This window comes from Microtus pennsylvanicus, chromosome 8, assembly GCF_037038515.1.
Source record: "Microtus pennsylvanicus isolate mMicPen1 chromosome 8, mMicPen1.hap1, whole genome shotgun sequence".
Lineage (NCBI taxonomy): Eukaryota > Metazoa > Chordata > Mammalia > Rodentia > Cricetidae > Microtus > Microtus pennsylvanicus.
Window position 1 is genome coordinate 110,810,900 of NC_134586.1, and position 27,714 is coordinate 110,838,613.

General features: G+C 39.6%; 1 protein-coding gene across 1 annotated transcript in view; it reads left to right on the forward strand.

Annotated features, from left to right (window-relative positions):
* Window positions 1-4,535: 4,535 nt before the first annotated feature.
* Window positions 4,536-27,714, forward strand: part of Fshr (follicle stimulating hormone receptor) — a 183,447-nt gene continuing 160,268 nt past the window's right edge. Inside the window, exon 1 of the mRNA XM_075981893.1 lies at window positions 4,536-4,687. Within this exon, the coding sequence (XP_075838008.1) occupies window positions 4,536-4,687 (152 nt within the window). The remainder of the gene's footprint in view (window positions 4,688-27,714) is intronic.

A 27,714-nucleotide genomic window follows, 5' to 3' on the forward strand; every position in this document is an offset into this window, starting at 1 on the left:
GTGATAAAATGCAAATGACTAACTTCATCTTTTAAAAAGAAGGAAATTACCATACTGCTGCAGCCTGCCAGCAGGGCAGCTCTTTCCCCCAAACATCATGACTGGAGACTCTGCTGCCTGTGTGAACTCAGGAACCACCTACCTCCATGCCAGCCCTGACTCTCTCTGCCTTTTTCTTCTGACTGAACTTCCCTTTGCTATGTCACTTGCTGACTTGAAGAGTCACTGTCTACTAGGGACACCACAGCCACTACACTTGCTGAAGATCCAGACTGAAAAATAGTGATCAAAGAATAGAACACCAATCCACAAGATGAAAACAGATGACTACACCAAGAAACATTTTAAACATCATTACCCTGGATGCCGGGATCTCAGTGTAAAAACACAAACACAGTCGGGACATTTCTTCTCTAGAAGCCAGAGACCCTATTGCAATAGGCTCTGAGGAAAGCAATTCAAATGAAGCCCAAGACAAGGACTTCAGAGTAGCCATGATGAATGTGTTAAAGAACCTTACAGGGAACTGGACAAATGCCTTAATGAAGACTGTGAAAACAGTAAAATGAAACAATGAAAACAATACAACACAAGAAAGCAGAATTTAATAAAGAAATAAAATCACTAAAGAAAACCCAAACTGAAATAAAATTAGAAATGAATAACTTAAGATGTCAAACAAAAACCTTATAGGTAAGACTCACTGAAAGAATAAAAGCTGTAGAAGAGAGGATTTCAGATCTTAAAGACAACCTAGAAGAAATAGATATCCCAGTCAAATAAAATGGGAAATATTTTTTTTTTAAATCCAGGCACAAGATATTCAGGAAATTCAGGAAACTATAAAAAGATCAAACTTAAGAATAATAGGTATAGAGGTTGAAGAAGGAACTCAGGTCAAATGTCAGAAAATACTTTTAACAAAATCATAGAAGAAAATTTCTTCAACCTAAAGAACAAGATGACTACCAAGGTACAACAAGCATTCAGAAGACAAAATAGACAGGCTCAAAAAAGGAAGTTCCAAGGACATATAACAATCAAAACATTAAATATACAGAATGAAGAAAGAACACTTACAGCTGCAAAGGGAAAAGACCAAGACACTTACGAAGGCAGGCCTATAAGAATAACACCTTACTGGCAATTCCGAGAGCCAGGAGGACCTGTAATGATGCTCTACAAGCTATGAAAGACCACAGATGCCAGCCCAGACTACTGTACTGAGCAAAAGTATCGATCACAATTGAAGAGGGAGTAGGAGGAAAAAGAGAAGAAGAGAACATTCTACAATAAAATCAAATTCAAGCAATTTTCTATCTACCAATCCAGCTCTACAGAAGGTACTAGAAGGAAAACCTCAATGTAAAGAACTCAAGTTAACTCAATGTAAAGAAATGTACTCAAGATGACACAAGAAATATATTATTCAAGAACAGTCAATCAAAAGGTGGGGGTTCCCACACAACAGTAAAGTAATAGCAATAAGTAACACTGCTCATTAACTCTCAATGTGAATGATCTCAATCCCTACCCATCCCCCAAAATCCCAGACTGACAGATTAAAAGAGAAAACATGAGCCATCTTTCTGCTGCATCCAAAAAACACATCTCACCATGAAAGATAGATATCACGTTATTGTAAATGGATACAAAAAGGTATTCCAAGCAAATGAGCTCAAGCAATTCCACTAAAATCAGGAACAATAAAAAGATGTTCACTCTTGTAATATTAAGTTGGGGGCATCACCCCAGACCCTGGCATTTATTCTTGAGGCACCAATGGAATGCCAATGGAGCAGAAAGCTCCATCTTAGACCCCCTCCCCTGGGAGTTGCCTTGGGCAGAACTCCACCTCCAGGAAAGTCCACCAAATGCAGACCATTCCCCAGGGAGGGTCAGGACCACTCTCACAGGCTATTTAGGCTCCTGCAACTGTGGTTTAAGGTTTTGCGTGTGCTCTCCGTCTCTGTCTATTTCTCACCATGCTCCTGGCCACAGGAGAGAACAACATTCATTAAACGTGGGCATTTTTGATTCAGTCTAATTTGGTTTGATTGGAGTTCTTTGCACCAGTGGAGAGGCTCTTTTTAAGATTTTTTCCTAAAAACTCTTTTAATATCTAGTTAATATGGTAGTTAACTCTTAGCTAAACCAATAAGTAACTGACAGGGATCAAAGGGGTACAAATTGTAAAGGAAGACATCAAAATATCTTTATTTGCAAACAATATGATCTTACACATGAAAGACCCTAAGGAATTCACAAAGAAACTTCTATCATTGATAAACCTTTTCAGGAGGATAAAAAATTAACACACGAAAAAAATCAGTAGCCTTTCTATTTACAAATGACAAAGATGTGGAGAAAGAAATCAAAGAAACAGCGCCTTTGATCAAATCAAAGAAATAGCCTAAAAAATCTTGAGATAACTCTCACCAAGAAAATAAAACACTTGATTAATAAAAACTTTAAGACATTGAAGAAAGAAATTGAAAACACTCCAAAAGATGGAAAGAACCCCCATACTGCTGGATCAATATGATTCATATTATGAAAAAGGCCATCCTACAAAAACAACCTACAGGTTCAATGCAATCCCCATCAAAATTCCAACACTGAAAAAAATAATCTTCAAATTCACATGGAAACACAAAAGACATGATAGTTAAATCAATCCTGAATAATAAAAAAAATTCTGGAGGCATCACCAACCAAGATTTCAAGTTGTATTACAGAGCTATTGCAATAAAATCATTGTACTATTTGTAATGGACACTCACTGGCAAAGGGAAATCAGTCTCCTCTAATAGCGTGTCACCGTGTGTGTCAATCAAACTCCAGGGCGGGTCCTTGCCCGGGAATAGTTGGCCAGCACAAACAAACATGCTGGATTTTTTGTTTTGCTATGACTTATTTTGTCTTATTGGTTTTTGTTTTTGTTTTGATGTTCACTTTTTATTTTGTTATGTTTTTTTTTTGTAAAAGAGAGATAAACATAAAACAAGATTGACTATCAGTACCATAATAATATAAGACATATTATTTAGGAATAAGTTTAAAAATATTAAGACATGTGTGGGTAACAGAGTAACATTTTATAAAATAACATCAAAAAATTCTTTAAAAACATGGGGAACACACAATAATCCTAGGTAGGAAAATAATATGGTAAAACTGCTAATCAACATAATTTCTAATAAATTTTTATAAGAATTCTCTTTCAGGCCGGGCAGTGGTGGCGCACGCCTTTAATCCCAGCACTTGGGAGGCAGAGGCAGGCGGATCTTTGTGAGTTCGAGACCAGCCTGGTCTACAAGAGCTAGTTCCAGGACAGGCTCTAAAACCACAGCGAAACCCTGTCTCGGGGAAAAAAAAACACAAGAATTCTCTTTCAAGGAGTCTATTTAAAGTTTATTTTAAATTTTTAGTAATTAGGACATTGTAGAATGTTAATTTCAATAATATAGATGTACCAGGACACACAGACCCACACAAAAGTTGTTTGAATTATAAGAAGACAGTTTTATAAATTAGAAAAGAGTCTATTAAATAAATATTCCTAGCACCATTGCTGATTTGTGTGGTAAAATAATATGCTCTTAAGTAAATACAGAAACTGAATCTCTGACTCCAATCATACATGATTATTAAAACCAAAAAAGTCAAAGCCTAAAAGCTATAGAAAAAATTATAAAACATTTTAGAAAAAAAATCAAAAAATCCTAGGAGACTATTTTTATGACTTGAGACATGACCAGCTCCCCACCTGACTCTCTGGAGTGTCAAGCCAGTGTAAAATGTCACAGCAAAAAACTACTCACCAAGTTTCTATAAATTCCTAAACATCAAAAATTAAATGACAAACTTTTAGTGACAGCATTAACTTTTATAAATAAAGTGAATGAGGGCAAATTATCTCTGCAAAGAACCCATATCACACATGCCTCCACCTGCAGAGACCTAGTGCTGGCTAACCCACCTCCCTGAAGTGTGCATAGTGCTTATTCATGTTTTTAATCAAGTAAGAAAGAGCATCGATGACGACAGCCCAGATGTGTGGTTTATATCAGGTGAGTCACAGGAATACTATGATGCCAAACACTGAAGGTAGGTCCTGTCTGCCTCGTGTCGTCCCTTCTTAGAGCTGTGTCATATGGCTGTCCTTTGCGGGGAGGGTCATTTGCATTACTGAGAGGAAGACAGTGGTGGCTAGCAGGGACCCTTAAGCAGTAAAATACTGTGAATTACTCTAAACATGCACCAAGGTTCTATTGGCTGTCATTCTTGGGTCAAGGAATAAAAACTAGACATCTCGAAGGATAAGGGAGAAGCTTAAGTTGCCTCAGAAATCACTACTGACACACATTAATTTTTCTTGTCTGCAAGTGACAAAAAAATATTTAAGAAAAAAGGCATCCCTTGGTGGGTCATGTGACTTCGCCTATTCTCCTGGCAGATCTCTCTTGTCGGGCAGTGTGGAGGAGATTTTCGCTGCCCGTGCAGGAAGAAAACAGGTGGATGGTTAAATAAATATGGCCTTGCTCCTGGTCTCCTTGCTGGCACTCCTGGGCTCAGGAACTGGATGTCATCACTGGCTCTGTCATTGCTCTAACAGGGTCTTCCTCTGCCAAGACAGCAAGGTGACGGAGATTCCAACCGACCTCCCCCGGAACGCCATTGAACTGTGAGTATCGCCGCGGGGACAGCTGTGTGGCTGCCATTTGTTCATCGAGTACTATTGTTATTTTCCTACTAGACTGATATCTTCCGGGCTGAAATATTTCTGACCCGACCAAAAGCCACAATAAAACAAACTCCCCCAGCCAGACAGCCAGACGCTTCTGTCCTATGCTTTTCCAAGGCACTTTGGTGAGAGTTTATATAGGCATTTGTCAGGGAAGGCCAGTGTGGAAAGCTGAATCTGGAGGGAAACAGGGACAGTTCAGGGGACACATTTACTCCTAATCTCTGCGCTCCCTAGAAAAGAAGGAAAAGTAAAAAGGAACAGAAAGTAGAAAACTTAGGAGACCTTCACCTGGAGATAGGAAGAACTTGTTGAAGCCAGCTAGCTGTACACACACGGTACATTTCAAGACAAAGGCACCCAGGACTGTGGCTTTGAAGACAGCAGCAGATAGTTCTGGAGTTCTGGGGTTCCAGGGTTGTTTTTAATAGAACAAAAGGGGGAGCTTGAGGAGTGTGGAAACAGTTTGAAGAAAGGAAGAAGAACAGCTGAAAGGGAGAAAGAAAGCAGTATAATAAACTCAGCAGGGAAAATGATGCCAACTCTAGATTTATGCTGATATTTATTTAAATTTCATTTAAATATTAATTAAAACTAAATTTCATTAAAATTTATTTAAATATTAAATACAAAGTATTTAAATGGGATTTAGACATTCTCCTAGAGTTGGGCAAGAACTGGGACATATCTCACCCTGTCTGTACCCTTTGCAATTTGGAATCCAGAGACCACTAAAGAAATTTCCAAACTCTTACTGCGTATCAAAAAGGACCCTGGGGATATAAACCAGAGGATCAAGCCCACCCACTCAGTGTGTTCTCTCCTGGAGCCCCAGACCTGGGCTGTGTGGTTGTTCAGATACTGAGAACCAAAAGTGTAACTCAGATGGCAAACTGTCTCGGGCTTTCCACTCCATGCTAGGACTGTGAGTCTCAGATTATCTTCTTAGGATAATGTTTGGAATTTATCACTCTTCCGTGACCTCTCAAGTCTACAGCAACTATGCAGAAGCAGTGGCTCAAAGAGAAAACATTGCCCATCTCTGTGTTTTGGCTACACTACCCAGATGAGGCAATTCTTCTTGATTATACTGAAGGATGTGCTGTGCACAGACAGTCCTATGGATGAGGTCAGTCTAAAACAGGGAAGTCAATGCACCCTTAGCCCCATGAGTTATCTGTACCCCAGGCTTTAGGTGTTTACCCCCTCCCCAAGCCTCTGCTTCCTATTTCTAAAGTGATTTTAACACTTGCTTTGGTGACTGTGACATGTGACATGTGGTTCTTTCCTCTCCACACTAATTCGCCTTTCTCTGGGTCTCCTCTACTTCTCCCTGGACCAAGCAATAGCATCCAAGTTTTGAAGCAAATATCCTCTATAGATTTAACTGTTGAGTAGTGTGCCACTACCCTATGAACTCCCTTCCATGCCTGATGGTCTTCCGTCTGCAATTTCTTCCTAAGAAGAGGGATTTTTTTCCATCCTACATAGAAAAAGTTGGATAACAAGAAAAATTCAAGGGAGGGAAAAAGGAGAAGGAAAAAGGAAAGGAGAGACTGGGAGAAATGTGTGTGTACAATACACAAGGACCAGCAAGATGACTTTTTTCTTACACTAATGCATCAATGACTAAAGTACATCCATGTTGAAGAACATTTCATAGCTGAAACAAAAGCATGAGGTGTTTTCCAGAAAAGTGGGAGAACATTAAATGGAATAGCAGAAAAAAGTTTTATACTTGATTCTGGACAGCCCTACTTAGATATATACAATAGAGGAAATACATAAAACTGAAAGGGGCAAAAGAAATGCTTGCTGATTGTTGGCATTCCCTATCACTGTCCCAAAGAAATAAGCCCAGGCCTTTGAAAGCTCTGGGGATCTATTCTCTCTGGAGGCCTTAGGTCAGAGTGTACTAAGTAGGCTAGCAATCTTCTTTACAAAGCATGCTGATAAAAAGAAGATAAAACACAAAAATTATGTGAGGAGTGTGTGTGTGTGTGTCTGTGTGCAAGCTTGCGTGTGTACAGAAGAGAAGATAAAAATCAAGAACTGACATTCCGATTGAATAAACAATTGTTTTATTCTTCCTTATAGGGATAGATTTAGGGTAAACTGGAGTTTTGGCCAAAGAGGTGAAGTTGTGGGCTCTGTTTGGTATTTTTCATTCACCTTGTAGTGTTCTGAGTTAATTAAGGATGTCAGTGGTGGTCATATCTGCTAAGGGTGGGTTGACAAGCTGAGCTTCACTGACTACAATGGCTTGACCCATCAACATGGAAAAGCTGCATTGCTCACCTAAAGAAAAACACCCGTGTTCCTCCATGTGTTTTTATCCTGCCTTCCAACCTCATTTGCATCAGTTTCACTTCATTTGGCGTATGCGCCACCATCACCAAAGATTGCTGCTATCATATGACATGCACATGCTTGTATAAACAGACGTGATCAGAAGTGCCACCGACAGACACGTGGACTGCATTTTCCAATCGGTTCCTGCTGCTTACTTTATGCTCTGCATGTAGTGTTTCACTGAAAACTCACAACGGAGATTCAAGGGAGGCCCTGTTGTTGTTTTCAGAAGCACAGAGAAATTGTACAGCTTCAGCAAAAACCCTAGTGCTGTTCCTCTGTGACAGAGCTAAGAACCAAGTTTAAGTCTGCTTTTGCATGCCCTCTGCATATTGTGGGAAATGTGTATTATCTGACTCCTTCCTATTCTTCTGAGGGAAAAGAAATACCAACATGCTGTTCTTCTAGTCTGGACCCTATGGGTCGTTGCCAAAATAGCTCTTTGGCAGCTATTTAACTCAAGTGTGGTGGCATAAAAGCAGACACAGACAGCAGGTAAATGAATGAAATTATCCTCACAAAACTTTTTTACGCACACACTGAAATTTAAAGTTTATGTCATTTTTACAATACAAAATCTTCTGTGGCTTTTCCAAATCTGTAAAAAAAAAGGGGGGGGGGTTGAAAAAGATTTCTAGTTCATGGTCTTTAGAAAAGCAATCACAACAGTGTTATTTTGGTTATACAATGACCTATTTGGCCCAATCTAGGTTGTTTGCCTCCCACTCTTGCTTCAACTGAGAGTTTCTTCTGAGTTGAGAGAATAAATTGAATGTAAGTGATCTAGAAACTTGAAGCATGTCACCACAGAGAAAGCATTAAACTAGGCAGGGACGGTCAGGAGTCGGGCCACACAGAGTGGCAATTACAGGGTCATCTTTTAACTGATTCTGGCAAGTCAACAACGATAGAATATTAGTGTCTCCACTCTAGAGACCTGAGTTTTTAGACCTGAGTGGTGCCAATAACTTCTTACTCTATCATCTTGTGCCACGGGCTGTATGATAGAAATTACAGTGTATGCCTGACTCACAGAATTGCTCTGGGGACTAAATAAGACAATTCCAGTAACGAACGGCAACATGTCTCCGGTGCTGTTCTTGTGAATTTTGGTGATATTAGCAAGTGTAAAATATTAGACAAAACTCACTTTCAATCACAGGACTCTTGTGAAGATCAGGCCACTAGAGAAGGATGGGAATGATTTGGAAAACTGATTGATTTTCATAGCTAGTCTGTAACCTCCCTTTTGTTTAGCAGTGGTCTCATTCCAGTGGGTATGACACTTAAACTTCATACACTGAGTAGGAAAAAAAAATAAGCATTTCTACAGGCTGATGGCATTTGCCAAGCACTGGAAAAGCAGGTTCATTCTGCTCACCCTGAAAACAATCATGATTTCTGACTTATCCCAGAATCTGCTTCAGTTGGACGCAGCCCTCAAATCCAGAAAAATCTCGGATCATCCTTCATTCTTCCTGGAGTTGAAATTCCTGGGGAAAAGGTAAACACTTAGTCTGGGTTCAAAAATTTTCAATCTAGGAGGCACTCTGAATAGAATCATTTTCTTTGACACAGCCAGAGGACTGTGGTAGCTAAAGGGAGTTCACTGACATGATACCTGGCTGAGGGAATGTCAGACTGGACTCCTGTTGCAAGCTGCCTGTCTTGAACTCACTCCTCACAGTGTCCCATAACTGGTTGCAATCTCATTTGCCTAGAACATACTTCTAATTCTCTAATTATCATTTTTAATTATTATTCTTTTTCTTGACCTTGGATTCCTTGTATGGCTGCTTGTTCTCCACACCTAGAGCCCTGGGTTATTTTTTTTAATTAGGAGCAGGTTTTTCTGGCTTAGTCCTTGCTTGGCAAACCTTAGCTCTCAGGGCTATTTCAGTGTTCCATGAGAGGGATGTCTTTGCCATGCCAATGAGTTTTGAAATCCAAATAAAAGAGTTCTTGATGTTTTCAAACACAATTATGGAGCTTTTTTTCCCCCTAGGAGCATGTGTGGGGATTAAGATCCTATAAAAGACAGATACTTTGGGAAAAGGTAGTCTATTCAACTGCCAGGGCCAGAAAGAATTCCTTCTTAAGCATGAACCATAAGCAGGACTCCTGGCTCCTAACTCAGTACTAAAGGAGATGAGCCCTTGAGTGAATTTTCATTGTGTTATATCAAAGAAATGGCAGTTGGAAGATGTTTGTTCTTATAAAAGGTAGTTCTAATATACACACTGTAACCATGTGGGAAACAGCCATTACCTCTTACAAGTTACTAGTTCTGAGCTAGTCTTATCATTTTATATTCTACTGCTCCTAGCAAGCACCCTCCTAGCATTGCCGTCATCTTTACCTTTGATTGAAGGACTAGCTCTCCAAAGTTTGGCTTTTTTGTTTCTTCATTTACCCCTCTCTAATAAAACCTTCTTTCCCAAAACCAGCCTGCTCAATTGTCATTTCCTCTGCAAAATGCCACCATCACAATGTTATGGGGCCCTATTTCAAAAATAATTCAATAGCTCAATAGCTTCCCTTGCTGACATTTCTCCTCATCCTCTGGTGGAGGAGTGCATTCCACAGGGTTTCAAACTGCATCTTTACCTCTCTGTCTTTATATTGACTCTTCAATTTGCCCCCAGTTTCTTCTTGACCTCTTGCTGCGTACACTGATTAACATGGCCACGCTTAAAGTTTGTATCTTTCATGAAGTCATCTGTTGCTACTCACTCTTTATTTAATCCTCCTTCATCTGAACCCGGGCACAGCTCATTTCACACTTAATCTTGCTTTGCGTTTAATTTTTCATGTGTATCTTATTTCTTCAACTGCAGTGAAAATTCCCCTTATGCTACTCATTGTGCCTGGTTCAAGGCAACGTACATCCTGGGTCTTCAACTATGTGTTGAACAAATGATTTAATAAATCAGGCAGAATTACATCTGTTTATTTGCTCTGCTCCTTGGTATTGAAGAAAAGATTTCTATAAAAGATGATTATAGCTCTTTCCTGCAGTGAACTACAATAGCATTTGTTGCTGTTCTTGTTTTCCTTGCCTTTTATGTGTTTGTTTGACGAAAACACCTATATATCACTCTGGAATCTGTTAATTTATTCAGAAAAGGCAAAACAAGTCACCTAAGTTAAAAGTTTAATATTCTGTACACTAGATATGCCGCTCACTATTTTTTTACTTAAGTCAACAGCGTCTGTCTCTCTCTACCTATGAATATTGAAAAGATGAAAAAAAAATCCCTAAACAAAATCACTTTCAACCAGATAGAAATATTCAAAGAAAAATATATTTTATCAAATAGTACCAGATGTCAAACATGGAACATTATTCCTTATATATTCTTTAATTGTAGCTCTGTCTGGTTATCAAAAATCCAAGAACGCTCTGTGCAGACTGTCCTGGGTGCCCAGTGCAGACCCACCCACTGCCTTGCTTTGTTTAGATGACTCTGTGAGAAAAACAAGCTGTTCTGTGTTCATGCTAATGCACGTACAAGACTTCCTCATAAAAAAAAAACCCCAGTATCTACTTTAGCAAAAATTGTCTATGCCAATGTTTGAAATTTAATTGGGCTGCAGGAGAGAGGTTTATATTCCCTACAGAGGAATGAGGGGGAAATGACTAAAGGAATAGCTATAGAATATAGCACCTTGAAAGAGTAAAAATCACATTCCAAGGGGAAAAAATCTTTTAAAGCAGAAGATGAACTCTACCCTGAGAATTGGCTAAGAGCTATAATTTACAGAGTCATTATCAGCAATTGAAGAATAGGGGTTTGATAGCACAGAACTTCACTTGCTGCATGAGAATAAAATGCCGTTACTTTACCTAGGGGTACCTGCTTCTGTTCGTCAACAAGTCTTCTACTGAAGAAGCCTCCATCTAAAAAAAGGACATATCATGCAAGAAGATAGGAAATTCATTTAACTTTTGATTATTTTTCTCCAAGCCACTTAATTGATTTATCCAGTCACTATTGTTGATTGGACTGTATTTTTCTTTTACCTATTAGATTTAGACTCTCCAATTTAGATTTTTTTAGATAAGATTTTAGCTTACATATCCCTATAAGGTCAACTAGGAAAAAGAGTAATTATTTTTAATTGCCTAGGATCTGATTATAATAAGATTTCAATGATTGTTCCTGATCTGACCTCTCCCTGAAATATCTAAAAGCATGTTTTCTGTCTCTGACCTGAGCATGCCGTTACCTTGTTCTTTAGTATGGAATATGGCACCGATCTGCAACTCTTCAAGGGATACAAACGGATACACAAAGGATACACACACACTATTTTAAATAAAGCAGCTAAGCCTTGCCATGGAACTTAAACTCAGTTATATTTTTAGTATTAGGAGTGTTTGACTTCATTCTCTCTTATTTGTTCTCTGAAACCTCTTTCATCAAACAGTAACATAACACCCTCGCGCAGACTCCTGTTCCAGCAGTTTCAAGAAATGTACAACATCTCCATAATGCCACACTTGATGAAAACCTCCACAAAATAGAGACCCCGTGCCGGGGAGTGGTGATGCATGCTTTTAGTCCCAAAACTCAGGAGGCAGAGGCAGGTGCCTCTCTGTGAGATCAAGACCAGTCTAGCCTACCTCCAGGGCTACACAGAGAAACCCTGTCTCCAAGAAACAAACAAAAAAAAAACATGAAAGGGGGGAGGAGGGATAAAGAGAGGGGGAGAGAGAGAGAGAGAGAACCCATAACCTCCATTAAGCATCAATGAAATAAAAGGATCGACTGGTTAAGCAGACAATGCTAAGGAGATTGGTGGAAGATTGGTTTAGAATGACTCTCAGTTTCCTCCAGTTCTGAAAAGCTTTCATTTTACAAATTCCATTCAGGCACCAAACTTGCCAAAACTGATAGGATTTTCTTAGTCCTCAGATTCCAAAATCTGGGTAATAATTCTAATTGTTGGACTCAGTAGGTGAGAATTCCCTTGGGCTTAACCGACAGTTTTGTTATGTGAGAACCAGTGTGGAGAAGACCCACACAGACACCTAGATTGCTGTTACAGCCTGACAGGGATTTCAAACAAGAATTTGCTAAGAATCTCAGCTCTAGCCGTGACTTTGTGCCTAAATAAACAAAGCCTGAACTTTGCTGAGTATGACATTCCTCTAATGCCCTCTTGGAGTAAGACTGCATAGAAAAGAGAGGCCCCTGTCAGGGAAGGTCACAGTCTGGAATTCCAGACTTATCAGGAGTGGCTTCCCATATTCTATCACCTCTATGAAAGTAGGTAAGATCTGACTCCCCAAAACAGGACCGCAACCCTAGGAGACAGTGTGCCCTATACTTGTGTTCTCCTTTATCACATACTTGTCTGCCAGTTACTCTCTGAGCTCTCCTCTCCTGGGTTACTCTTTGTGATTCAGCTCTCAAATTCAGGGCAAGAAGCCAGATATATTTTAGCATCAAGTCAACACTCCTGTTTCCTCTCTCATCTTTTCTGGCCTCAGCCCTCTTATGTCAATTTTCTCTTCCCTAGCCCTCAGATAAATCTTCCATTTCCCTACACAAACATAATTATTTTCTCTCATCTAAATATACTCTTCTACTTCAGTATTACATAATTTTGAGAGCATAGGAAAGTGGTTCATTTTTACATGTTTTTAACAGCAAATATTTGTTGATCATATGTGTGGGAGACACTTCCCACTTGGGAAAGCAATCATAAGAGGCATCCCTTCTCCTATGAATTTTTTAAAAAAGCAAGTAAGAACAGTAACAGTTTTCTTCTTCACTCTTACCCAAAACAATCAATCCCCCTCAGAAGAGTCATTGCAGAAACCACTAACTTGATGCTTCATTGTACGTTGCTCTATGTGAGATGAAATGACAGCCCACGAGAACTAGAAGAAATGGGTGCAGGGAAACTCAGAGAGAACAGGGCTGTAGCCTAGCACAGAAAGAAAGTCAAGGAGGTCTGTCTACATCTTTCTTGCTGACCACCCTAAGGCTGACTTCAGGAGCTATCTAGGGCCACTTCTCAAACGCCCATTGTTTAAAAAGCTGGAAAATGCTTTCTCTGTTTTATGTATAGTAAAAAGGAGAACACAGAAAGAAATAAAATATAATAACGAATGAATACCAGCAAATTAATGATAGGATTTAACTGGAATATGTTCAGATATTAATTACATTTAACTTTAAGATTTCAAATTATGAAAATTCCAGGGAGCCTCTGAGCTTGGATGAGAGAGACTGACAAAGGAATTGGAAGGAGCATGAGGATGAGAGGATTGAGCTGCTGGATTCCTTTCTCCAAATTCATGGTTTTCCCCAAATCCACTGGGTTCCTAAATGCTATTATGTGTCCGTTGGGTAAAAGTTTGCCTGTCAGTGGACTGCATATGCCATATCCACTCCACCACCACCATGGTATATGGATGCATTCTCTTCAGAGCTGGTAATGGCACTGAACTTGCCTAACAAAAAAAGCAATACACCTTCATAATATAAAGGGGCTCTAGCAAAGGGTCACTGGGTGCCCTGAATGCATAAGGACTTTCTCTTCCTTCTCAGTTTTAAACTCTTTTGTATGGTTATATTAGCTTTAGACTAGAAAACAAAATTAAACACAAAATAGTCACTTTCCGTCTTCAGACCACAGCATGAACTGTATCCATAACCAAATCTAAGCTATTGCCACTCCTATATGCCTGCTATTGCTAGGTTTTCACCAGGTCAGGAAAAAGAACCATTATGGGTAAACAGTTGAGGCATTTCTCTAAGTCTGAATACTGGGAAAGGGAGCAAATCATGCACCAAGAATCACTGGTTTAAGCTAGAAAATGGAGAAAGCCATAAAAATATGAGTGTCGTGATAGGCAAGGGGTCATCTGGAAACCTGCCTGTCTTGGCCACGCTGCTTATCACGCCCCTGAGCATGAGAAGCAGTGGCTCTCCTTCAAGAAGAACACACAGTGTTAGAAAGGCATCTCATTCCCCCAAACAAACACTAGACACGAGTGGAAGAAGAACAAACAGTTCTGATAACCAGATAGGAAGCCTACGGAGCAGTTCCTGGGAGCAGCTTGATTCTGGAGAGAAGAACAAGAGTGGCGAAAAGTGTAATCATCGCAGCAGAAGACCCAATTGGGTCATTAGGGTCTAGACTAATGTTGGTCAGGTTCCCTGGAGAAAATCTTTCAAACACCTGCGGGCAGGTGAAACCCTTATTGTCAGCATTCTGAAGGACAAGTAAGGGCTTTGGGGGCGGGGGGGTAACTAAGCATCTGCATTCATAACTGGTACCCATAAGTGCACAACTCTATTTATGTTCTTCTTTTTTTTAATTTATTTATTTATTAACGATTTCTGTCTCTTCCCCGCCACCGCCTCCCATTTCCCTCCCCCTTCCCCAATTAAGTCCCCCCCCAGCCCGAAAAGCAATCAGGGTTCCCTGGCCTGTGGGAAGTCCAAGGAACCCCCACCTCCATCCAGGTCTAGTAAGTTGAGCATCCAAACTGCCTAGGCTCCCACAAAGCCAGTGCATGCAGTAGGATCAGAAACCCATTGCCATAGTTCTTGAGTTCTCAGTAGTCCTCATTGTCTGCTATGTTCAGTTTTATCCCAGGCTTTTCCAGACCCAGGACAGCTGGCCTTGGTGAGTTCCCAGTAGAACAGCCCCATTGGGGTACACTCATCCATTGCTGGTGGGAATGCAAACTTGTTCAACCACTTTGGAAAGCAGTGTGGCGGTTTCTCAGGAAATTCGGGATCAACTTACCCCTGGACCCAGCAATACCACTCTTGGGAATATACCCAAGAGAGGCCTTATCATACAACAAAAGTATATGCTCTACGATGTTCACAGCAGCATTGTTTGTGATAGCCAGAACCTGGAAACAACCTAGATGTCCTTCAATGGAAGAATGGATGAAGAAAGTGTGGAATATATACATATTAGAGTACTACTCAGCAGTAAAAAACAAGGGCTTCTTGAATTTTGCATGCAAATGGATGGAAATAGAAAATATTTATGTTCTTCTAAAGAATGTCTTTGGCAACTGAACTGCTAACTTGTACCCATAATTCCAACTACACCCGAGGCTGAGACAGAATTGCCACCCTGGGGAATGTAGAGAGATTCAGTCTCAATTTTTTTCTTAATCTCAATGCTGGAGCACACATTCTTAATTCTGGCCTTTCTGCCATGCAACTGTATTCTCTGTGGTGAGCTCATTCATAGCGTTACATTCAGAAGTTTTGTGCCATGCTCAGCTGCTTTATGGAGCCCCAGGCATGGAAAATTCATCTATAGCCTGAACACCTTCACTTGGATCCCTCACTGGAGTCTCAAAATGAACAAGTAGAAAGCAGTGAACTAACCAAACACCTTCCTCCAAGGCCCTCATAGACCCTTGTGGTCACGCTTTTCTTTCCCACCCTCCAGTTCCCAAACAACCAATATGGAGACTTAATACTACTTATAAATGCTCACTGAAAGCTCTGCTTATTACTAATTAGCTCTTACAACTTAAATTAACCCATTTCTATTAATCTATGTATTGCCATGTGGCTCATGTCTTTACCTATCCTCCAGAATGCCTTGCTCTCACTGCTTCTCCTAACAACTCAGGTGACTCTGCCCTCCTTTTTCTCAGCATTCTCTCTGCCCCCCAAATCCTGCCTAGCTATTGGCCAATCAACTTTCTGTTAACAATGAGAGTGACGTATTTTCACAATGTACAAAAGGAGTATTCTGCAGCAGACTCTCCTCTCCCTGTGTCACCAAATCCAATCTCTAGTATCAACTCAACACCTGGTGCTAGTGATTCAGTCCCTGAAGCATGGCTGTAACGTAGTCACTTCCCCTTAGTGCACCACCATCAGAGCTCCATCCATCATCACTTTCATCTGGACTAAGCTCCTGGAAAAAGCTTCCGCCACTCCTCATTCTCTGGTTTCAGGTGATTCCAGGCTCCATCCCCATCGTTGACAGCAAGAGAGGCTTTTAAAATCAGCACAGAAGAGAGATGCTTAGGATTTCTCTTAGAGTTAAATTTATTCAGCCCACGTCTCATAACATCTGACGATGACTGACATTTTTCTAGCTGCCGGAGAGCCAACAGAAGGAAGAAAACAAAATTCTCTCTTGTAGAGATCACATGTTTTGACATGAGTACAAAGTCACCCCTGAACTGGCTCTGTATGCCTCTTCCATAGCCCAATGCCTCTCATGCACTCTTTCTGATCACCAATAATTCCAGACTCCATAGACCCACTTTGAATCCAAGCTTTTACTCCTTAGCTCTTTACCTTCCTTTCCTCTCTGCCAAGAATGTTTTTCCTGCTTCTCTTGGCAATTTCTCACCTTCCTACTCTTCCTAAATGCTACTCCCAAAAACAGTGGTTCCAAACGCTGTGACCCTTTAATACAGTCCCTCATGTTACACTGGCATGGACCATAAAATTATTTCCATTGCTACTTCATAACTGTAATTTTGCTACTGTTATGAATCATGATGTAAATATCTGATATGCAGGATAGTTGATGTGCTGAACTCCCACACACACTGTGAAAATGTTATTTGCCACAACTTCTGCCCTAAAGGGTCTTTCCTGACCACTCCTCCACAGCTGTATCCCACACAGCTCTGGCCTGTGAACCTCCCTAACTTTTCATAAACTAACTGCAATTTGAATGCTTCTTTTTTCCCTTGTCTCCCACTATTCCAACCCCTAGAAACTAGAACTGAAGTTGCACGATGGCAAGAGTTGCTGCCATGCTTGATAGTTTCTGGCATAGAACAGAAGCTTAATATGCTCATGATTTGAATGAATAAGTCAAAGGCTCCTTCAAGCAAAGAATCCAACGGATGAAATGTAACCAGTATCTGCTGTGTCCCAGTGAGTGGCTAACCTCTAACAGTGTCTTCCTTCACATCACCACTCTCTCTGGATTAGCAGGGAGAAGCACAGAATCGATCAGCCCCAAGACCTCCTGCTTCTTTGTGTCACAACCTTTGTACTAAGCATGAAAGAAATACAAATGGCCTCCCTATGTCCTGAACTCCCAAAGGGAAAGTCTGAAGTCTTTACTTGAGGACTTATATATGTTCAAGTCTTGAAGTATTTTCATCTAAAATGCCTATGTTGTCCTGTTCCCAGCATTCAGCAACCGCTTTGAGTGTTAGCACTGCCCTCCCCCCCCCCCCCCACTGCATCCCCACTATACCCAGCCCTGATAGGTACTCAATAACTACCCAGTAAAGACTGGAAAAGGAAAATGAAGAATTATTCAATGGGATCATGACTGTATAGAATAAGGAATGAAAGGTAAATGTTATAGACACTTCCTCCAGCAATAAAATGCAAAAAAATCAGTAGTAGTTCAATGTTAAAGAGCTGTTTGAGCAATATATCTATAACTGTGAATGATGCAATTGGCAACTTCCTTTTGGCTTTTAGGCCTTTCCTTTGATTGCAGATCCCAGAAGAATGAACTTTTGGCAGGTGGAATAGAAAATCATGCCTAATTTTCTGCATGCATGCAGACTTATGCTGGAAGCAAACACTGGGCAAAGGACAAGGGTTGGAGGAGCCTCAGGATAATGGGAGCTGCTCTTTAAAATTTCCACAATCAATTAAATGAAACACAACTCTCCACCATTTAGGAGGAAATTATATTGATCTAACATAACGTTATCACCTCCTTTCTAAGACTTATTTCTGGATTTGGGAATAGCACCTCTATTTTATCATTTGGGCTGTGATTTTAAGGCCTTGGCCATAGTTGTTCCCATAGCTCACCAATCACCATGTCATCACAATTGGAGAGGTGTCAAGTTCAGTTGCCCCCAAAATATCATCTCCACAATTCGTCATAATATCATCATTAATGAATTCTCAAACCTTAAAGATTTCTCAAATTTCTATAACTCTATGATTGAAATATAAAACTATAAAGTCATCAGAAGTGTGTGTGTGTGCACATGTGCACGTGCACGTGCTCCTATGTATGAATGCACCACAAAAGAGATCAGAGAGCAATTTCAGGTGTCATTCTTCAGGTTCTGGACACCTTGGTATTTTGGTGGTTTGTGGTGGTTTTGCTGTTGTTTTTTGTTTATTGTTTGTTGGTTGGTTTTATAGCATTATTGATTTGGAGCTTGATATTTTGTCTAAGCAAGCTGGCCAGCAATTCCCAGAGATCTACCCGTTTCTACCTCCTGTGTACTGACATTCCAAACACAGACCATGAAGCCTTGCTGGTTCTAGAGATTGATCTAGGATCATCACACTTGTGCAGCAAACATCTTACCAGCTAAGCTTTCTCCCTGGCTTAAAAATGCTAAAAACTCTAAACCTATAAGACTCCACACACAAACATTTTTGTTTGTTTTGCTAGATAGTCTTTCAATTTAGTTCCAACTGGTTACCCTGGTATCTGCTACATAGCCCAGGCTATGGCCTTTGACATGTAACAATTCACCTGCCTCAACCTTCCAACTGCTGGGATTGCAGTCATGTATGATCACAACTTACTAAAGTCAACTCTGTGTCATTTTTCAATGTGAGCTTTTCACAACCCTAGTTTCAGAAAACATTCTATAGGAAGTAAATCTGTTGAAGTTTTTCTAAATTCAGGTTGGTTTTGAAAATGCTGCATGCTGTGCCTCTAATTCTAGACATTCACATGCACATAATAAACCAGGAACTCTCAAAGGAAGTCCAACTCAAATAACTCTTAAGTGGTTCATAGAGCACACTTCAAGAAGCTGTGATAGTGATGTAGCTAACCAAGAATATGCTTGGCCAAATGAATTCCCATATGTCCTCAGAGGAACTGAGGGGTTGACACAGGTAGTATGTAGGTGGCAATGGAAACTGATGGCAGCCACTATGGAAAACATTATGTAGGTTTCTCAAAGAACTAAAAGTAGAGCTACCACATGACCCAACTATACCATCTGTGTATACCAAAGAGCTCAGACGCCTACTACAGAGATCTGTGTATATCAGTGTTTATTGCCTCACTGGTCACAATAGCAAAGATAGGACATCTGACCAGATGTCCACCCACATTCATGGTTATGGAAACACCAGCACAATGGAATTTCATTCATTCATAAAGGAAAACATCATCACCTGCTGGGAGATGGGTGGCACCAGAAATCGCACTGTTAAGCAAAATAAGACAGGCACAGAAAAAAATAGAAATTTTTAATCTTATGTACATATCGTAGACTTCAATTTATAGATATAAATTTGTGTATATATATGTACATATATGCAGGTAGATAATAGATAGACAGATGGATAGTTGACAGACAGACAGACAGACAGACAGACAGACAGACAGATAGATAGATATGGTGTGGTCACAACACTAGAGAGGAGACCATAAGAGTGAAATAAGAGGTCTAAAGGAAGAAGGTAGGACAAGAGCAGATAACGAACTTTATGTGGCATAAAAACATTACTGAGAAGCTGGAAAGATACCACCCTGAGGAGACCATGAAACAGACCATGGGAGAAGGAAAGGAGAATCAATAAAAACAACCTAAGTTTGAAAGTGCCATAATGAAACCCACTGCTTTGTATTTTTATATATAAACATAAAGTTTAATTTCAAAAAGAGGCAGGAAGAATGTCAAGCCAGATAAAGGGAGCTGAATTTTACCCATGCACTCTGTATACCTGTGTGTAAATACCACAATGAATTTTATTACTAGGTACAATTAATTCTTATTAGCTAGAAAGAACAGTATCTGTCATAGAAGGTAGTCATATAACACTGGTTGAATGTGTGTGTGTGTGTGTGTGTGTGTGTGTGTGTGTGTGTGTGTGTGTGTGTATGTGTGTGTGTGCAACTGCACACATATATTAGGTCATAAAACTAAGAGGACAATAAGAGTAAGAGGTTTTAAGGAGGGAAAATGAAAATGGAAAGGTGATTATACAATGCAAAGCAGGTGGTTGTACCAATCTCCCCTACCTTAATTTTCTGTTTTGTTTCAGACTGTTTTATTTATTGTGACAGGGTCTCTAACTCTACCATATACCTGCTTAGGGCTTTCAATGTAGCACAGGATGGTCTCAAGCATGCTACTGTTCTCCTGAATATCAGAATTACAGGATTTTCTATGCCCAGCATCCAAAATCCTTTTTAAAATTCTATATGGAATAAGTGTTTTCCTTTGCAAACCTACTTTGTTTCACAAATCAGAGCATTTTTCAGTAGATGAAATTGACATTGCATGTGCAACTTCCCTCCCCTTGTTTTAAGATTGAAAAATAAAGTCATGCAATGAGACAGCTTAGTTGAGGTCAGGCAGATCACTGCAAATTGATCCTCTATTCCCAAAGTTAAAACCTTTAAGTATGATGTACTCAAAGTCTGTGGAGGACCTGATGACTGTACCTTCCTTCCTCCACAAAACAGTCTCTTGCTACAATCTGTACCATTTACTTCCCCAAATCAAGAACACCTTACAGATATTATAACCATTAGCATTTCTTAGCATTTCATTGCCATCCTGCATCACTTTTGTCTCATTTTGTAAGAGAACGCTTTGAGATGCAGTTTAGACAATAGGAAGTTCACCCAGTTAACAGGTATATCTCAGTGATTATTAGTATACAGTTGTACAAGTATGTACAACCATAACCATGGTAGAGAATAAGATTTTGGTTTCCTTTTGCAGTGCAGAGGATCCATCCCAGGACACAAAAATCCCAGGCAAATGTTGTACAATTGACCTACTTCTCCAGACCCTAAAGCACTTTTATCACCTCCAAGGGTGATACAGGCCATTTTTTTCCTCACTCTCAGCCCAAAGTTAATCAGCATATGTTTCTATATGTTTTTCTTTTCTGGACTCTTATGCAAGTAGAATCACATGGCCTCTTTTGATGTTTGTATCTTTCACTTAATAGTAATTTCAAGGTTCATTTAAGCTGTTGAACTTCACTAATTGTAGACAGACTGAATATTTCCAACAATCCTCTGGGGAATGAATTCCTCTACAAACAAATTCATTCAATCATGGCTCCTTCCAAGAATATTCGTGCAGAACCCAGAATGTCTCCTCTCAATTACCTTGCAACTGCCTTCCAACTGTCTCCTGCAAAACCTATCAGCCTCCATCAGAATTTCAACACTGCTCAAATCTTCCTGAGACTCTGAGTCCACCATTCAGGGAGCCGAGCACATTGTGGAAGGTAAAATAATCACTCTAGATTTCCTCTCTCTGACTCTGCTTACATGGAACACTACCCTATGGACTTACCCAGGCTGTCAAGGTCTCACTAGTTCTCGGTCATGCCCAAGGGAAGATTGAGTAAAAGTTGTCCCAAACAGCCTCAGTAACAGGAAGTTAGCAATATGATGAGAAATCCTAAAGTCCTGCAGCTTCAACTTAGAACTAAACAGAGCTATACAGGATCAGTCGATCAGTCTAAACTCTCTACCTCTCTGAGGTGGGAAGGAGAAGGAAGCAGTGTTCTTGGTTCATATTTCATGTGTTTGTGTGTCTGCATGTTGCATTGAATTATCATAATTTTTGAAGATACATTTTCTCACTTAATTCTTGCCTTTAGGGTCATTTCCAGGGACCCTAAATGGGTTGTTACTATTTTATATTTCTTATATTTCATCACGGGGTAGACCAGCTAGTCTCCTTGCACTGTCATGCTTGAGGTCAACCCTACCACTCTTTCCAATCAATAAAGCAAAGAAAGTGTGTATGTTGACAGAAAGCAAAGCAGGAAGGAACCAAGATCCCTGGCATTTCTGGTGTTCCTTTGAACAAAAGAGCATTTGGGCAAGCAATAAGGAACTAAAACATTATTACAATCAAGTTATTAATCTCATTTTTTACTTTAATCTTTCCGTATGCATTCCCTGTTTTCAATAATTCTAGAATATATCCTTTTTGTTTTACTTACTCTTTAGTTTTTAATTCTATCAATACAGAAAAGCACTTATATTCAATGACATACATACATGCAGAGATATTTTCTATATAAATATATCACACATAATGGCTATACCAATAGTGATATGGATTACTATTATTAAAATACGTACACAGATGACAGAAAATATATTTATCATATAAATCTTGTGTGAAATTATAAAATACGATTAGTTATGAACAAGAAGGCATTTTAGGGCATATTTTTTTCTTTAGATATGCTGCTTTCAAATTTCATATTCTAAAGTTTGAATGAAAGCATCATTTTAACTTAATTGTTACCTTGCTATGGAGAAACTCTTTTTTAATAGAAAATAAATTATTTTCTCACACACTACATCCCAATTATAATCTCCCCTCCTTCTACTCCTCCTAGTTTCTCCCCACTTCTCCTCCCCTCTGGATCTACTCCCTTTTCGGCTCTCATAAAAAGGGGAAAAGTCCTCTAAGAAATAACAACCAAACATGAAAATATAATAATATGAAGCAAAACTTCCATATAATAGTTAGACATGGCAACCCAACAGAAAGAAAAGAGCCCGAAGAGCAGGAAATAGAGTCAGAGACTCATTCATTCTCTCAGTCAGGAGTCCCATAAAAATGCTAAGCTAATAGCTATACTATATATCCAGAGGACCAATGTAGACCCATGCAGGCTCTATGCTTGCTGTTTCAGTCTCTGTGAACTTGCATATGCTCTTCTCAGTTGGTTCAGAGGGCCATGTTCTCCTAATATTCTCCAACTCCCCTACTTCTTACAAATTTTCCACTTCTGCAGGATTCTCTGAACTCTAGGGGGTGGGGAATTATAGATACCTCCAATTTAGTCTATCTATCTACCTATTATCTATCTATCTCTGCATAATATCTGGTGGAGGGTCTCTGCATCTGTTCCCATCTGCTGCAGAAGGAAGCCTTTTTGATGATGACTGGATAAGGCATTCATCTATAAGTATGGCAGAATATCATTAGGAATCATTGTGTTGATTCACTTTTTATACCAGTCATGTTTGGTTCTGTCCTAGGTCACTGGGCTCTCCAGCCTCTGGTTTTTGGTTACCCAAGTAGTGTCAGGTGTGGATCCCTTCTCATGGAATGGACCTTAAAGCAAGTCAGACATCGACTCTTTCCTGACATCTATGAATGTGATTCCAATGAAGATTTCTAGTAATGGGGGACACTAAGTCTCAATTGACAATCTCTTATAGCCAGGCAAGACTTCCTGTAGAGGGACTAGGCTGCATTCAATTGAGTTGTTCACCAAAGTGGTCTCATAGAAATCCCCAAACATTTCCCTGATCGCTAAGGAAGTTGAGCATGACCTTAAGTGTCTTTTGGCCATTTGAAGTTCTTCTGTTGAGAATTCTCTGTTCAGCTCAATGCCCCATTTTATAATCGGGTTGATTAGCCTTTTACGGTCTAGTTTCTTGAGTTCTTTATATATTTTGGAGATCAGACCTTTGTCAGTTGCGGGGTTGGTGAAGATCTTCTCCCAGTTGGTGGGTTGCCTTTGTGTCTTAGTGACAGTGTCCTTTGCTTTACAGAAGCTTCTCAATCTCAGGAGGTCCCATTTATTCAATGAGGTCCTTAATGTCTGTGCTGCTGGGGTTATACGTAAGAAGTGGTCTCCTGTGCCCATGTGTTGTAGAGTACTTCCCACTTTCTCTTCTATCAGGTTCACTGTGTTCAAACTGATATTGAGGTCTTTAATCCATTTGGACTTGAGTTTTGTGCATGGTGATAGATATGGATCTATTTTCATTCTTCTACAGGTTGACATCCAGTTTTGCCAGCACAATTTGTTGAAGATGCTCTCTTTTTTCCATTGTATACTTTTAGCTCCTTTATCGAAAATCAGGTGTTCATAGGTTTGTGGGTTAATGTCAGGGTCTTCTATTCGATTCCATTGGTCGACTTCTCTGTTTTTATGCCAATACCAAGCTGTTTTCAATACTGTAGCTCTGTAGTAGAGTTTGAGGTCAGGGATGGTAATGCCTCCAGACGATCCTTTGTTGTATAAGATTGTTTTGGCTATCCTGGGTTTTTTGTTTTTCCATATAAAGTTGATTATTGTCTTCTCCAGATCTGTGAAGAATTTTGATGGGATTTTGATGGGGATTGCATTGAATCTATAGATTGCTTTTGGTAGAATTGCCATTTTTACTATGTTGATCCTCCCAATCCAGGAGCAAGGAAGATCTTTCCATTTTCTGGTGTCCTCTTCAATTTCTTTCTTCAAAGACTTAAAGTTCTTGTCAAATAGATCTTTCACATCCTTGGTCAGAGTTACCCCAAGATATTTTATGTTATTTGTGACTATCGTGAAAGGTGATGCTTCTCTAATTTCCCTCTCTGTTTCCTTATCCTTAGTATATAGGAAGGCCACTGATTTTTTGGAGTTGATCTTGTATCCTGCCACATTACTAAAGGTGTTTATCAGCTGTAGGAGTTCTTTGGTAGAGTTTTTGGGGTCGCTTATGTATACTATCATATCATCTGCAAATAACGAAAGCTTAACTTCTTCTTTTCCGATACGAATCCCCTTGATCCCTTTATGTTGTCTTATTGCTATTGCTAGAACTTCAAGCACTATATTGAAGAGGTATGGAGAGAGTGGACAGCCTTGTCGTGTTCCTGATTTTAGTGGGATGGCTTTGAGTTTTTCTCCATTTAATTTAATGTTAGCTGACGGCTTGCTGTAAATAGCTTTTATTATATTTAGGTATGACCCTTGTATCCCTAATCTCTCCAAGACTTTTATCACAAGGTCCAAATCAGGAGCAGAAAGAGAGAGAGCACGAGCATGGAACTCAGGACTGCGAGGGGTACACCCACACATTGAGACAATGGGGATGTTCTATTGGGAACTCACCAAGGCCAGCTGGCCTGGGTCTGGAAAAGCCTGGGATAAAACCGGACTCTCTGAACATAGCGGACAATGAGGACTACTGAGAACTCAAGAACAATGGCAATGGGTTTCTGATCCTACTGCACGCACTGGCTTTGTGGGAGCCTAGGCAGTTTGGATGCTCAACTTACTAGACCTGGATGGAGGTGGGGGTTCCTTGGACTTCCCACAGGCCAGGGAACCCTGATTGCTTTTCGGGCTGGGGGGAGACTTAATTGGGGAAGGGGGAGGGAAATGGGAGGCGGTGGCGGGGAAGAGACAGAAATCTTTAATAAATAAATAAATTAAAAAAAAGAAAAAAATAAAAAAAAAATAAAAAAAAAAAAAAAAGAAATCCCCAAACACCCCAGACTGATGCTAAGACAGAGGGTTGCTTTCTACAAACTGACAGCAGGGCCCTGTTGCTGAGGACAACATCCACACCACTCATTTAACATGAGAGGCAGAACTGGTGTCTACATGGAGCCTTCACCCCTATGTTCTGGTCTCTTTGGTGAGGAAATACTCTGCAAGCTATCAAAAGAGAAATGCGAACAGCATCCCAACTACAAAACCTTTAGCCTACAATCTTCCCTTCCTGCAGAATATACCAATTCAATAGTGGCACAGAACTTGCAGGACCCACATGCCAAACACTAGTATGGTCTACAGTAATTTTTCTGTCTCCAATAAAATAAGATCAGTAATTTTTCTTCTTGGCAGACCTAACAGTTTCTTAAACACTGTGTGAGTTGAACATGCAGAAATGGGATTACAACCAAAGAGATGCTTTCAAGGGATGTTTCAGTCAGTTAGAACAAAGTAAAAGAACAGATTTGTTATTTCCTGAGAAGGACAGAGATAAAAGGACTTTCCTTCTGTGTGTTTACAATGCTGACCATTTGTCTGAAGAAATTCTACCAGAAAAGAACATACAGATGTACCATAAAGAAACAAGACAAAATTTATATAAGAATCTAAGTTCAGCAAATCATTGAGATTATAAAATATATATACACCATCCAAGAACCCAAACTCGAGGCAATACATCTTTTCTGAAAAATTTCAATGGGCACAGCCATTTTATGGACGGCCAATGACACAAAGACTAATGAACAGGCCATTTAAATGCAACAGAAGAAAATAGAGACACATCAAAGCATGAGCACATGACAAGTCAAGGCTGTTCAAGTTATTGTGTGATCAAGATAGGATAAGCCAGAAAATAGTAGAGCCCTGCAGTTCTTTGGAAGAAGCACATACATAAACATAGCATATGCAAATGTGTAATGAAGTGAGATCAGGGTTGGATCTGAAGCTGTGTATCTGAAGATCTGGTGGAATATCAATAAAGAAACAGTTTTACTTCTGAAGGAAATATAACCTCTGAATTATCAGTTTCTTGCCAGAAATCTCTCTTGCCCAGACCTAGGTCCGAGATGGGGAAAACTGAAGCATTTCTATTCCATATCTTTAAGGATTTTCCACCAAGAAATAATGTGGTTCTCTTTTAATACTTTTCAGAGGTTTATGTAGAAAGAATGAAGGTAATATTCAGAGTAATGTAACAGTGTGATAAATGTATTTTTAAAAATTTTCTATGACTAAACTTACAATAATTTAGGCCCTGCCCCAGTTTGCAACTGGCTTGAGTCACCACATAACTTTCAATAAAAATTTCAACTTTCATTCATGTTTCAACTGCCTATAGAAATTGACTGAGATTTTAATGTATCTAGAAAAACTTCAATTGTGAAGCTACAGGTTTCTGAAATACAGTATATTTTCAGATACACCATTGAGTTAATCAGCCTTTTACATGTAATAGTAAGTCAATCTCAATGAAATGTAGAAAATTTTTCCCAAAGTAACTTGAATGCACTATTTTATTTGTCCACTCTCACCTCTTCTTTCTGCTTAAGCAAAGAACAGAATAATAAATTAAAGAATGAACATGGAAAAATGAATATCAGCAGTTAAGACCTCAGACCATTCTTGAAGAAGACTAGAGTTTAGCTTACAGTACCCATTCTGTGACCTTACAACTACCCATAACTCCACTTTCAGGGAATCTAATGCCCCTGGACCCAAGAAGCACACATTCGTGTGTACACACAAACATATACATAATGCATAATTAAAACTTGTTTTTAAGCTTTTTTTAAAGTTCAAAATAAATATACTGACAACAGAAATAAATATGAAGAAAATGCTGTAACCATCCTGCCTCCATTTATTGTATTTCTCCAGCTCTGCCTCCGAGGCAGGCAGTACAGATCCGCTAAGATCTGCAGCCCATTTCATTTTCTGTTTATGTCACTCTGTTAAGTTGTCTCCCTTCCAATAATCATTATAGTGTAAGTGACACTCCAGGGGAAATCAATTCCTTTTGACTAAATAGAAAAGACTGTGCCTCCCTGGAATCATAATTGGTGTTTTTGTTTGTTTTGCTGTTCTTTGAACCTTGCAACAACCACACTCTTGTTTTCACCAAAGTTGAGTACTTTGCCTGCTGCAGCCTCCAGGGAAGGCTTGCCAGCGTTCAGAAACTCCTCCCTCAAGGGCAGAGTAATTAGAACCACTTAGTACAAGTGAATTTTCCAGCAACTGGCTAAACATTCTTTTCTTCATGATTTAAGGAAAAATCCCTTTAAGCCCCCAAGGGGATGGTGTCTTTTTCTCTCCACTAAAAAAGATGTACAATGACAGAATGTGTTAAGATTTGGAAGAATCTCAGAGAGGAAGATTCCCCATGCTTCCTTT